We start from the raw sequence: 13,244 nt of genomic DNA, 5'->3' as shown, positions 1-13,244 counted from the left end.
GTAAGATGCAGGATATCACAGCAAGGTTTTAAGATATCACAGATAAGCGTAAATATTGTTAGCTGCAGATTCGACCCTAAATTTAATCCATTCTCCGGCTGTTTCTGAGGTTTGGACCCAGCTCTCCAGTACCACCGCTCTGCTGCTACCCAGCAGCTCTGGCCAGTGTGATAGGCCAGGGGGGATCCATCCACAGCACCTTGATCCATAGTAAGCGGTCAGGGGTACCAGCCCAAGTGTACCAGCAGGGGAATACACTAGCAGTGACAGTTACCCAGAAGGAACGTGGTTCTGGGCGCCATAAAGGAGCCCAGTAGTGGAAGCAGGCTCCTCCTACTGCAGCAGGAGGGGCATATTAGGAATAACGAAAAGAGGACAGTGGCAAAGTAAGCCTAGCCGATTCCAAGCATAAACAGACCGGGTGGCATAGGCGGTCCATCCTGTCAAAACCACCAAATGAGCTTACAATCTAAGAGGTGTGATTGATTCATAAGGTAGCAGAACTACAATTGTAGTGGTTGGTTAGTATACATATTCATAGATACAGCCACTGTGCTAATTATTGGCTCCAGACAGTTAAACACCAATATGTAAGAATTAACATTTTTCCCTTTATACTTGTTGGTAGATATAGGTATTGTGCTAGTTTCATGCTTCAGACAATAAGTAGTTGTAGGTACAGCACTAGTTCCTGGCATTTGGTAACCAGGGCACATCGCTAGTTCTTGACTCTGGTAAGTTGGCAATTATATATACTGTTTCTACTCCATGCAGCTCCAGTGGAGAGAGCCACTTGTGTGTGTAATTTTCCATCACTGAAATATGGTGCCACGTGCAGAAGGTTCAAGTGGGAGCCCTGTGGTAAGCCCCCATCTTGTTGGCACTGCAGCAAATGAAGGCTGCATGAGAGGGATCAGGGAAGCTCTGTTTTCTGAACCATCTTTAGAATGCAGGAGGTGCCAAGCTGGCAGCAGCTATGCAGTGATTGAGGTCTGAAGTTTGGCCCAGCATAAGCAGCTATTGTACAGTGTTCTACTGTGCTAATGTCAGGGACAGACTAAGAAAAGGCTAAACAAAATGTTAGACTGGACACTTGCTTGTGAGCTGGTTTTCCAAACACTGAAAAAGTCCCTGGCAAGTGCTCCAGTACTACATGAGTTTACCAGTTTATCACTCTTTGAGGAGTACTTTGTGCCCATAGAGCAATTCAAACTGTACCCCATAATTTTTGGAAGCGGGATACAGAATATTTCTGAGGTAGAGTAGGTTGTGTCATGTCCAGAACAATTTGAGAGGTGCAAGAGACTTATGCAGGTTAACCTCCTACAAGTGCTGACTAAGCAAAAGACTTAGCAGTACCAGAATGCCAGCATCAGATTTTGAGGTGGGGAGTATGTGCTAGTTCTGATGCCCACACGTAAGAACAAACTCCAGGCTGCCTGGCTGAGATTGTAGTACAAGATCTCAAAGCACTTGAGTTCTGTACTTTGACAGATCGCAGGTGGCAGCTTGCTTAGTATAGAAACATGCTGAAAACATACCACAAGTGTGTGGAGAAGGTAACAGCTGTTTGCTGCTTACTGGTGGAAGAAACACTTTGTGATCCATTACCTGGCATCCTTGTGGATACCAATGGTGAGAGTGTAGAGAAGGTTTGCTGAATCGTGTACAGATGAAGGCAGGAGGAGATGCTGGAGTTAGGTATTACTCAAGAATCTTACAGTCTATGGGCAGCTTCTACTGTGTCAACACAGTTTTGTGTAGACTGAAAGTAAGTCTGTGTGGAAGATCAAGAGATAAAGTATCCTAGCCCAGACCTAAAGGTGCCAATGGTAAAATTTGGCTGTGCCCCCTGGCAGCTAGATAAACGTGAACAGGGAAGAAAACACATACCCCTGAAGTAAATGGAAAGAGAAAATTTAATGAAGAAGATAATTCTTGGGCACAGATAAGAGGATGAGCCAAGTTTGGCCAAAATGTCTGCAGGCTGGTTTTCTCCCTCCTGCAGCTCAGTGTATAATAATGTAAAGATGAAGCTCTAGTAGCTCATGTAAATAACATCACTACTTTCAAGTGGTGTGTGTATGCACTTAAAGGAACAGCTCTTCTAAGAGCTATATGAGCCGATAAACATAATTTTTACGAAAGATTCTGCTTTTTATGAGACGCCTGTCACTGCTGTGTTCCTGTAGCCAACAGATTAAGGTGCATACTTTTACCCATCTCTTGTCTATCCTGCGTAGAGCCTAGAATACACATGCACTCTGCTAGATACAATACCTAGTGTTATGAACTTTCCTTGTCCCCGCTCCGCAGCGCTGTCAGCGTTGTCTGGCAGCTGTGTCTCTGCTGTTCGGCGCTTCTCCCGATGGCGCTCCCGCACTTCCGGCTTCTCCCTGCATCGTGTCATGTTACTCCTGGGCGGGGAATTCAAATCTCTATATCTACTCTGCTCTGACACGCTGCTTGTGTCAGAGCAATGTGTTTCCTGTTCCTGGCTACAGTTCCTGTGTTCTTGACCCCTGTGAACCTGCTCCCTGTGTACTACCTGATACCTCCTGTGTACTGACCCGGCTGTGTTACCAACTATTCTCTGGATCTCCCTCTGGCACCGTATACCTGATACCTCCTGTGTACCGACCCGGCTGTGTTACCAACTATTCTCTGGATCTCCCTCTGGCACCGTATACCTGATACCTCCTGTGTACCGACCCGGCTGTGTTACCAACTATTCTCTGGATCTCCCTCTGGCACCGTATACCTGATACCTCCTGTGTACTGACCCGGCTGTGTTACCAACTATTCTCTGGATCTCCCTCTGGCACCGTATACCTGATACCTCCTGTGTACAGACCCGGCTGTGTTACCAACTATTCTCTGGATCTCCCTCTGGCACCGTATACCTGATATCTCCTGTGTACCGACCCGGCTGTGTTACCAACTATTCTCTGGATCTCCCTCTGGCACCGTATACCTGATACCTCCTGTGTACCGACCCGGCTGTGTTACCAACTATTCTCTGGATCTCCCTCTGGCACCGTATACCTGATACCTCCTGTGTAACGACCCGGCTGTGTTACCAACTATTCTCTGGATCTCCCTCTGGCACCGTATACCTGATACCTCCTGTGTACCGACCCGGCTGTGTTACCAACTATTCTCTGGATCTCCCTCTGGCACCGTATACCTGATATCACCTGTGTACTGACCCGGCCGTGTCTCTGGACCCATATCCTGCTACGCACCCATTGGCTCCGTGCATCTACCGGTTACTGCTCCAGACCTACAACACCTGGAATTAACGGTTAGTGCCTGTACTTGCACCGCTTTGTCATATTGCCTGTCTACCTGCCATCATTTAGAACTTTCTCCCTTACATCAGTAGGCTAATCTGGGGGCCACGACCTGCGGTTCTTCGGCAGCAAAGTCCACACTACCTTGCGGTGGTTCTTGGTGAAGACCGGAAGGCCGTTAGACTCCGTGCCCTAGGTAAGCCTGTGCAAATACTGACTAAGGCATCAAAATCGTAACACCTAGCAATCTTGAAAGTTTTTTATGGATTAGAAACAACCAGCACCAGAAGTGCTGCGGCAACTATACGTTACTCAAGAAAAGAAGGCAAGCAGTTCCAGGTGCTGGTGAAGGAGTGGCGGTAGCAAAATTACTCTCCTACAACTGACATTATATTGGCACGCAGATGACATTTACAGTCGATTAGTGGCTAGTGTAGCTAAGTGGCACCAGTAAGAGCAGTCACTGAAGACAACCAGCAAAACCCCCATGCATCATGGTGGGTTTGGAGTGGCAGAGAAAGCCCATTAATTCCTGTGAATGTTAAATGGCACCTTGAAGCATCTGAATTACTATTTCAAAGCAAAATTGTTAACAAATGTGCTTTTCTTGCACTGAACAGTACTCCTGTCATTAAACTGAACTGGGGTCCTATAAGTGCCTATCTGCAACTCTCGACTGCTGCCAAAATAACATTACGAAACATACAAAAAAAATTCTGCATTTAAGTAAGAATAAAATTAGAGATCAACTATTTGAAGCATGTTCCAGATCCACAGCTTTAGGTATAAACAGTTGTTAACTTCTTGTTTTTTATTTCTTTGTCCTTTAAATGCTATTTTGATACCTTTTCAAATAATATAAATGATGTCTCAGTAAACACAGTTATTTATCAGTAAACTTGTATAACATTATCAGGAACTTCTCTTCTGATGTATTGGCTGTATAGAGAGGTGAACATAATCTGTAATGTGTCCTTACAAAGAAGACAGGTCAAATACAGCTTTAGGTATTTAACAGTTTCAGGGTATCTGAACCTTGTAATGATGCCTATAGTGTCTTACAATAAGAACATTAATTAAAATCTTTCTCTAGGTAACAACTCAGCAGTGTTATACTTACATGCAGTTTTACTTTTATTGACCAATCTCCAAGTAATGGATTATCACTTAGCTGGAAACTGTTTGATACAACGCCTAACTCTGCTTTCTCCTCTAGCCATTGTTCAATTAAGTTTCCATGTGGATCCTTGAAAAGAAATGTTACAACAAAGTTAGAAGGGCAATAGTTAAAATAATAATTATCATACAAACCTATGCATGTAAATAATGTTTCCTTTATAAAATTTGGTTTCTGAGAGTTTTAAAGAATCACTTTTAATATATAATATATCAAACCACTGAGGGCTGGCATTTTTTGGTAAAATCGAAAAAGTCTGTAATCTTCATTACTGTGCATCCCATGCCAGTGCCAGTTTGGTCGACACTGGCCCTATCATTCAAATGCACACAGAGACCTCCCCAGAGGATTGAGTATTGTGGCTGACTTTTTAGTACCCACTCTCAGAGTTAGTGCTGCATCTTTGCTTAGACACTGCCCTGTTGGAAGCTGTTGAATGCTGCTCAGCCAGGGTCTCCGAAAAGGTCTTCAAACTGGCCGTCAGCTCATTTCAGCTCAGACAGAGTCTGCTTTGAAGCTCTCCTGTAGCACTGACATCCCATAAGTAGCAATGTCATTGAATAAATGTGTAGGCCTCTCCACTTTCCCACAGGACCTTTTCATTTCTTCCCCAGGACCCTCACTCCTGACACCCATTCACCTGGGTCCCTCTTCTCCACTGTCTACTGGGATCCTCTACCCTTCCTCCAGAATTTGTTCGCTTGGCACCCCCCCCCCCCCTCTATTTTGTTCCATGAACCCTCTCCCCTCTTTCTGTCACCTTCTAGCAGTCCTCTCTTCCCTATTTCAAATGAAATTTATATAAACAAATAACTATTCAAATATATATATATATATATATATATATATTGTAGCCTTCAAGTTTTCACATAAAAAGCAGCCTCATTCCTAGGCCAACATGATGTATTTGCCTAGCTACTTCTAAAAAATGAAGCTAGGTATAATCTTATTGCTCTCAATGTTCCTTTATGATAATCTTAATTCAAATGAAATGACACGCCTCCAACAACATTTCTGTATTTATAACATTGTTAGCAATCACTTTTCCTTATGGGAGTTTTTACTGTGCTAAATTTGATGATAAAAATGATTTTAATGTATACCATGAAACATATTTACATATACTAACTTACCATAATGTGTACATCCATGGTGGAAGTGTAAGGCTTCAGATCAGAAGAAAAGGTCACAATTCGTATCTTCACTTCTTGGGCAGGCTTGTAAAGAACACTATTTGTTTCAATGAAGACAGAAAAACTTTTGGATTTGAAATCTAGGGACTTTGTATCGGAAAATATAATTTTGCCCTCAGAAAATCCTTTGACATGAAGTTCATATTTCCCATAAAAGCTATTCAGTGGAAGCTGAAAAAGGGAAAATATACATTGTCAGTCATCTCTACAAAGGGGTTCTCATTCCTATTGTGTCATCATAAAGTGTTAATTTTAAAATTATGTAAATGTGAGTGCGTTTCAAGTAAATACTGCTTAATCATTTTTATTTGCTTTAAATGCAGTGCAATTATGAACATTGTTGCATAGTATACCAATCATACTCAATTTCTCCTGTAGTGGGTGTCAGATGTGTGTCGTCTATAGAAGTTGCTCAAAATGGACTCCAATCCTGTAATCCTCCACCACTGTGCTACACCTGGAGGCAATCCAGAGGACTGCGACCTGCGAGTTTCTGGCAATGAAGCCCATCCCGCCTTGTAGCAGTTCTTGGTGAACACCAGGGAGCCCATTAGACTCTGCAACTCTGGTCTGCCAGTACCAATCTAGGTTAGCACTCAGGATCCATCTTCCTTAGTGGTGTTCGTTACAGTTTGCTCTGACCCCCGATGGATCCTGCAGATCCCTCGCCTAGGGAGTTCCTGCACATCTCAAGGGTAGAATTGATAAACAGGAATTCAATCAGGAACACCTAATGAAATTCCTTCAGGCCTTATCTACACTCTTGGGATACCCTTCAGAATACACTGGTTGCTTCCGGTCCGCCTGCTGCACCATCTGAACCGGCACCTGCTTCTGCGGCCTCTTCTCAGTTACGCATCCCTAACCCCCAGAAGCTTGATCCCAAATTGTGTAGGGTTTTTTTGAACAAATGAGCTTGTCAATTCGAACTTCTCCCTGGGAACTTTCCTTCTGAGAAATCTAAAGTCGCTTATATCATCTCCCGTCTATCAGTGAAGCCCATGCTTGGGGCACCCCCTGATAGGAACCCAATGATCCGATACTTCAGAATTGCAAAAAAAAATTAGGTACATTCAAGTAAAGTGTGTCCAATGCTGCTTCTGTGATACTGCATCTGTGCCAAGGCACTCAGTCTCTGGGTTAATATGCGATCCAGTTAGGACCTTGGCCTCTGAACTGGAATGATGAGGTTCTGATTGCAGCCTTCTGGCAGGGGTTGTCTGTCTGTATCAAGGACAAGTTAGTCTCGTGGGAGTTGCCCTTCTCGATAGATGAACTCATCATCATGTGCAGACCTCAGCTTCAGGGAGCAAACCCAAGAGAGCATACACTCCTGCCATTCAACCATCCACCTAGCTCCCATTCATGCCCCAATTGTTTCTTCCAAGGAACTTATGCAATTGGACCAATCCGGTCTGTCTTGTGAGGAGAGGGAGAGCAGATGTAAGAATAAGTTGTGCCTTTATTGTGGAGACCCCTGACATCTTCTTGGAACTTGTCCTAAACGCCCGGGAAATGACAGGACCTAACAGGTTCTGAAGAGACACTCTCTCCCATTCTCATTCAATACTAATTTGGTTATCCCTCTCCCTTTACGTCTCCCCTCCGGTACCATCTCTCTGTCAGTCTGTCTGGATTCCGATGCTGCTGGTAACTTAATTTCAGCCTTCATTATTACTCAGTTTGATTTCCCTATGCTGCCCTTAGAGCTTTCTATCTGCGTCAATGTTGTTGATGGTAGCAAATTTGCTGGTGGTCTAGTTCTAATTTGCACAGTACCCTTGACTTTACAGATTGGGTCTTTGCATAAAGAAACTATTTCCTTCCATGTTATCCCCAAGGCCATTAATCTTATTGTATTGGGACATCTGTGGCTGCGCCTCCACGCACACAGCCTGTAATGGAAAACTGTTCCGATTATTTCTTGGAGCCCGCATTGTCGTATGCACTGCATACAGAGAGTGGGCCCTATGCTTCCGCACTCTAACCCTGGCTTAGTACCTAACAATCTTCCACCTTCTCAGTATTACTCTTTTTCTGATGTGTTCTGCGAACAAAAAGCCACTAAGTTACCTCCTCATCAACAACCTGGGTCTGTGGAATTGACCTTCTTTGCAGTAAATCACCTCCTCGTGGTCGTGTATATCCATTGTATATCCTGGAAATTACTGCCATGGCTGATTATTTCAAGGAAAATTTAGAGCAGGCTTCATCTGAAAATTCTCTTCTCTGGCCAGGTCGACTTATTCTTTGTTAAAAGGAAGGATGGCAGTCTTCGTCCTTGCATAAACTATCGTGGCTTAAATGCCATCACCGTGAAGAACAGATAGAGCTTAAAAATGGCATTTAACACCCGTGACGGCCACTTTGAGTATGTGGTCATGCCTTTCGGCCTATGCAATGCCACTACAGTTTTTTAAAGTTTCATCAACTAAATATTCCGGGATCTTATTTATCAGTTTGTAGTGGTATATCTGGACGACATTCTCATCTTTTCCCCAAGATCTCCAATCACATCAGAGACATGCAGTGGAGGTTCTTACCAGACTAAGAACTAATTATCTATTTTGCAAACTGGTAATATGCCTATTTAAGCTAAATCAATTGCCTTTTCTGGGCTACATTATTTTTTGGTACCAGACTTCAAATGGATCCTGATAATCTCAACGCCATCACAGACTGGCCTCAACTCTCAGGACTAAAAGCAACCCAGCGGTTCTTGGGGATTGTGAATTACTATCGCCAGTTTATTGAAAATTACTCGTCCTTGTTTGCCCCCATAACATCCCTATCTCAGAAGACAGTCAATGCCAAGGAGTGCCCTCCGGATGCTGCGCAATCCTTTAGAAGTCTCAAGAGAACCTTCTCTTCAGCACCCATCTTGCAAAAACCCAATTGTTTTCGTCCATTCTTCTGGGAGGTTGTTCCTTCCTTTTATGGAATCGGAGCTGTTCCCTCACAATAGACTCTCCACTGGGAAGCTCCATCGCTATGGCTTCTTCTCTCGGAAAACTCTTACCTGCTGAAAAGAATTACGGTATAGGAGACAAAGTGTTCCTAGCCAACAAATTAGACCTTGAGAAATGGAGAGGGAGGCTGGGTTCCAGTGACTTTCTACACCAACCATAAGTTTGTTCTGTATTTTCAATCTGCCCAGTGACTTGAATCCTAGAAAGGCGAGTTGGTCTCTGTTTTATTCTTGCTTCAAGCTAATTCTTACTTACCATCTGGGTTCCAGAAACACGAAAGCAGATGCCTGTCATGCAGGCAATAAGAAAACATGGGAGTCAATTTCTCGGAGCTATAGATGACCATTTCTTCGCCACAATATAAAGAGATTTGTTTCTGCGTGTGCCGTCTGCACTCAACATAAGGTGCCTCGCCAAAGACCCTGTGGCCCACTCAATCGTTATAGGTTCCTGATCTCCCCTGGTCCCACTGACCTGCCTCCTTCCAATGCCTTAGCTGGTCTTTATATCAAGGCGATCTTCCGCTTACATGGTTGCCCTTTGGAAATTGTATCTGATCATGGTTCCCAGTTCATATCTAAATTTTGGAGCATTTTTCTAAGAATATTAGTATAAAGTTTTATTTCTCTTCTGCGTTTCTTTCCCCGGTCCAATGACTTGAGTGAAAAAACTAATCAGAAGCTCAATAAATTCTTGAGAATGTATGTTGCCGTTAATCAGAGTAATTGGGTTCACATACTCCCCTGGGCAGATTTTGCAAGCAATAATCATTGTCATGAAGCGATTTCCAACTCTCCATTTTTTTGTACTTTATGCTGCCATCCTAAATTACCCACCTTACCTAAGATTTCAACCTCCGAAATACTGGTAGTAGATTTGCTCCATCAGGACTTTTCAGATATTTGGACTCAGGTAAAAGGAGACTAACAGAATATGTCCTTGCTATAATAGGATTTCAGAAAAGAGGAGACTTCCTGTACCTAATTGGAAAATCAGAGATGACATCTGTCTGTTCACCCACAACTTTCGATTAGGAGTGCCCAGTATTAAATTAGCACCCAGATTTATTGACCCTTCAAAATCGTAGAAGTCATCAATTCTGTGGCTTTCAGGTTGGATCTACCTCGCTCCTTTTGGATCCCTAACTTATTCCATGCTTCCCTCTTAAAAGCTGGGGTAACAAATCAATTCTCTCTTTCAAACAAACCTCCTCCTCCTGCATTACTTGAGAACCCGCAGGAGTACAATATCAGACAAATCTTAAATTCTTGTATTTCTAGGGGTATTTTGCAATTTGCTTTGGACTAGAAAGGCTATGGACCTGAGGAATACTCCTGGGTAAAGGCTACGGATGTACACGTTCCTCGCCTATGTAAACTTTTCCACAGGATGTTTGCCGATAAACCCTTCAATGTATGGGAGGGGTTACAGTCATGATCTCTGAATTGATCCTCACTCCAGCGTTCATCATCACCACGATCAGTGTGCAGCATGCACTTCCACATGTCAGGTGTCACATGACCGCTGCGAAGGCGGCCAATTCAAATCCCTCCCTATTTAAAATGCGCACAGACACTGTAGCAGTGTCAGAGCAACAAGTGCTATACTTGTCCGTCTCCTTCATTCCTCGTATTCTTTGACCCTTCTGCCTTCCCTTTGACCTCCTGTTGTAGCCTGATCCTGCACTGTTTCTGCCTGCCTGCGTACCAATTCCCCTGCACGCTTGAGCACTCATTGGATTCAGATTCTGTACTGCCTCTGTCTGTCTGTGTACCAATTCCTGGCATCATGTGAACATTCCATTGGTTTCAGACTCAGTACTCCACTGACTAACTGTGTATCAGTTCTGGCTGTCTGACCCTCCCTCGGACTCTGATCCTGTACTCTTCCACCACTGTGCTACACCTGGAGGCAGTCCAGAGGACTGCGACCTGTGAGTTCCCGGCATTGGAGCTCACCCTGCGTTGTGGCGGTTCTTGGTGAACATCGGGGAGCCCATTAGACTCTGCACCTCAGGTCTGCCAGTGCAAATCCAAGTTAGCACCAGGGATCCATATTCCTTCGCTACACAATGTTATTTCAGACGCAATTTCTGTAATGAAATCACCCACTATTGAAAGTCTGAGGGATCATGCCGATTCCTTCCAACACAATTTACCTTCAGATCTGTGATTTTCATCTCTTATAACCATCTGCTGAGAAGATTGTGACTCTGTACACTCTACAAATTTCTGCCTGGTCTTAAGTGCATACACATTTCCATATTTGCCCGACATCGTTCCATCATTGAGCGTGATTTTTAGGACATTTAGAAAACCAAATCAAATGATGCAATGTGTTTTGATAAAACATGATCATGGGAACATACACACTCTTCCAATATCTGACCAAGAGGTGGTTAATCATCAATCTGCTCAACAATTGCATAAGTGTGTACCCAGCTTTACTCCAGCAGTCTTCTTGCCCTTGAAACTAGCTTTTCATTTTCTTTTTCATTTAGGACTCTGATACTAACTGAATAACTTTGAAGCCAGTCAGAAATGTGTGTTACAAATATAAACATATTAAAACAGAAAGCAACAAAGCTTTCTATAAATTTTTACTTTATTAAAAGTATATATATATGTTTTTTAACAAGAAAATCATTAGAAATTTCCTTTGAGTATCATACTGTGGCTGCTTTTAATCTGCATCAATATTTGAGCGCTATGTCTATTTGTGAGCTAAATTCAATAGATTTGCTCTCCTGACTCCATGTTATTGAATTCTAGCTTTATAGATCAGCTGTTTTTGTATCAAACTGTTCGGCAATTCTTCTTTTTAGTTTATTTCATATGGCTCTGTATATTACTTACTTACTTTTGGTAGAACCAGTGTTCCAATGGATCCTGTATTAAGAAACAAAAGAAAAAAACAAAATTCACTTTTTAATGCATCTGAATCTTATTAAAAACTTCCCAAACAGAAATAAAGCATGTTTATATGTAGACTGCTCTTGTGTAAAGCCTAAATTGACAGTTTTTCAAACTTTACAATATTTTTGATGATTCCCAACCTGCTTGCACTCCAGTGCACTTCATTTAACTGCATGAGACATGTGCTAACAGATGTATTTACAGTGGCTATAAAATGTAGTTCCCTACTTATATTTTTTACATTATATTGTCTTATACAATGAAATCAAAATGGTAAGAATTCTTCTAAATAAAATCTTTCTTGCAGTATTCAAAATACAAAAATAAAACAAAAATACCCTGAAAGTATTTGCAAACTGTATATCCAAAGAGGCTTCACGGCGCAAGCGACAACTCAGGACAGCATGGTGCTGGACAGCCCAGCACCGGTCATGTATATGGCGTAAAATAATCATGAGATTGAGGGGACATATGGACTGTCTTTATTACATGTGGCACTTTTGAATCTATGAAGCTTTGTCTTAAATTGGGCAAACTATATGTAGAATAGCATGTCACTGACATGCAACTGTAAGGAGCAAAATCTATCACATTAAAAGTTATACAGTAATACAAGCACACGCTCAGCATATTCCATATTATATATGGTACCAGCTGCACGGCAATATAAATGCCCATAGATGTATACAAAAAAAAAAAGACCGTTGTCAGCGCTTATCCTTAACGCTGCATATCTGTGTGTATCTAGCAAAATGAAAACATGAGGTAATAGTTCATATTTTGATCAAAACATTTAAGCCTGCATCCCAGCATCAAAGCCACCTCATTATATACAGGCAGGACAATACCGGATCTTAAAATCAAGTCTTTTTGAAAAGGTATGGCCACGAAGCTCTCTGAATCAAAAGAAATGTCCCTAAAAATGCATTATCTGTACCATATTAATTCATTTCAACAATCTGGCTCAACAAATTGACAACTGGTTTTCAGCCTGCAATGCAAAACCAGACGCACCAATGTGCCTTCTCCGTACTTTACGGAAAGGACTTCACTCCACCCACTTTCTATCTGCTCCTCTGAAAATGCTGCCCTTTTGTTATGTAAACCTATTTTGACATAAATATAGACACACTTGCGCAAATCAATGCATACACCATTACCAAAAATGGATTTTGAACAGACATTATGCACTTTGGTATTCCCTCCTCTGTGAAGACAAATAAAAGCTTTAGAGCTATATTTTTAATGAAGTATTCAACCCCCCACCTTAATTTTAATACTGGGTAGAAGCACTTGTATCTGTAATTACAGCTCTGAGTCTATTTGGGTGAGTTTCTACCAGCTTTGCACATCTGGACACCACAACTTTCACTCAAATTTCAATCTTTCTTGAATTCCACCAGGTTGGATGGGGACCATAAAATAACAGCAATAAATCCATAATCCCAAATCCTATATCTATTGGAGATTGCAGGAGGTTTTTCCCCCAAAATGTGTCTATCTTGTTTTAACCATTTTGCCCTCCATATTAACACCTTTTCCAGAAGCAAAGAAATATCCCAACACCACTTCATGAGCAGAGCAGGAATACCTCCCAATAGGGTTGGGCGATAACAAAATTTCCCCAACAATATTTATAATAAGATAATAACAATATATACTGTATCTTAATATAAATATTACAGTGCTTCATAATC

General features: G+C 42.2%; 1 protein-coding gene across 2 annotated transcripts in view; it reads right to left on the bottom strand.

Moving 5' to 3' along the window:
* The window catches only part of LOC142144143 (CD109 antigen-like), a 155,126-nt gene that overhangs the window by 129,407 nt on the left and 12,475 nt on the right, over positions 1 to 13,244 (bottom strand). For both annotated transcript variants that reach the window (XM_075202633.1, XM_075202635.1), the window contains 3 exons: positions 11,492 to 11,520; positions 5,604 to 5,834; positions 4,414 to 4,539 (listed from right to left, as the gene is read on the bottom strand). In XM_075202633.1, coding sequence (XP_075058734.1) covers positions 4,414 to 4,539; positions 5,604 to 5,834; positions 11,492 to 11,520 — 386 coding nt within the window. The remainder of the gene's footprint in view (positions 1 to 4,413; positions 4,540 to 5,603; positions 5,835 to 11,491; positions 11,521 to 13,244) is intronic.

The sequence above is a fragment of the Mixophyes fleayi genome, chromosome 3, assembly GCF_038048845.1.
Source record: "Mixophyes fleayi isolate aMixFle1 chromosome 3, aMixFle1.hap1, whole genome shotgun sequence".
Lineage (NCBI taxonomy): Eukaryota > Metazoa > Chordata > Amphibia > Anura > Limnodynastidae > Mixophyes > Mixophyes fleayi.
The sequence above is the reverse complement of the archived record's forward strand: the minus strand, read 5'-3'. Positions and strand labels throughout refer to the sequence as shown.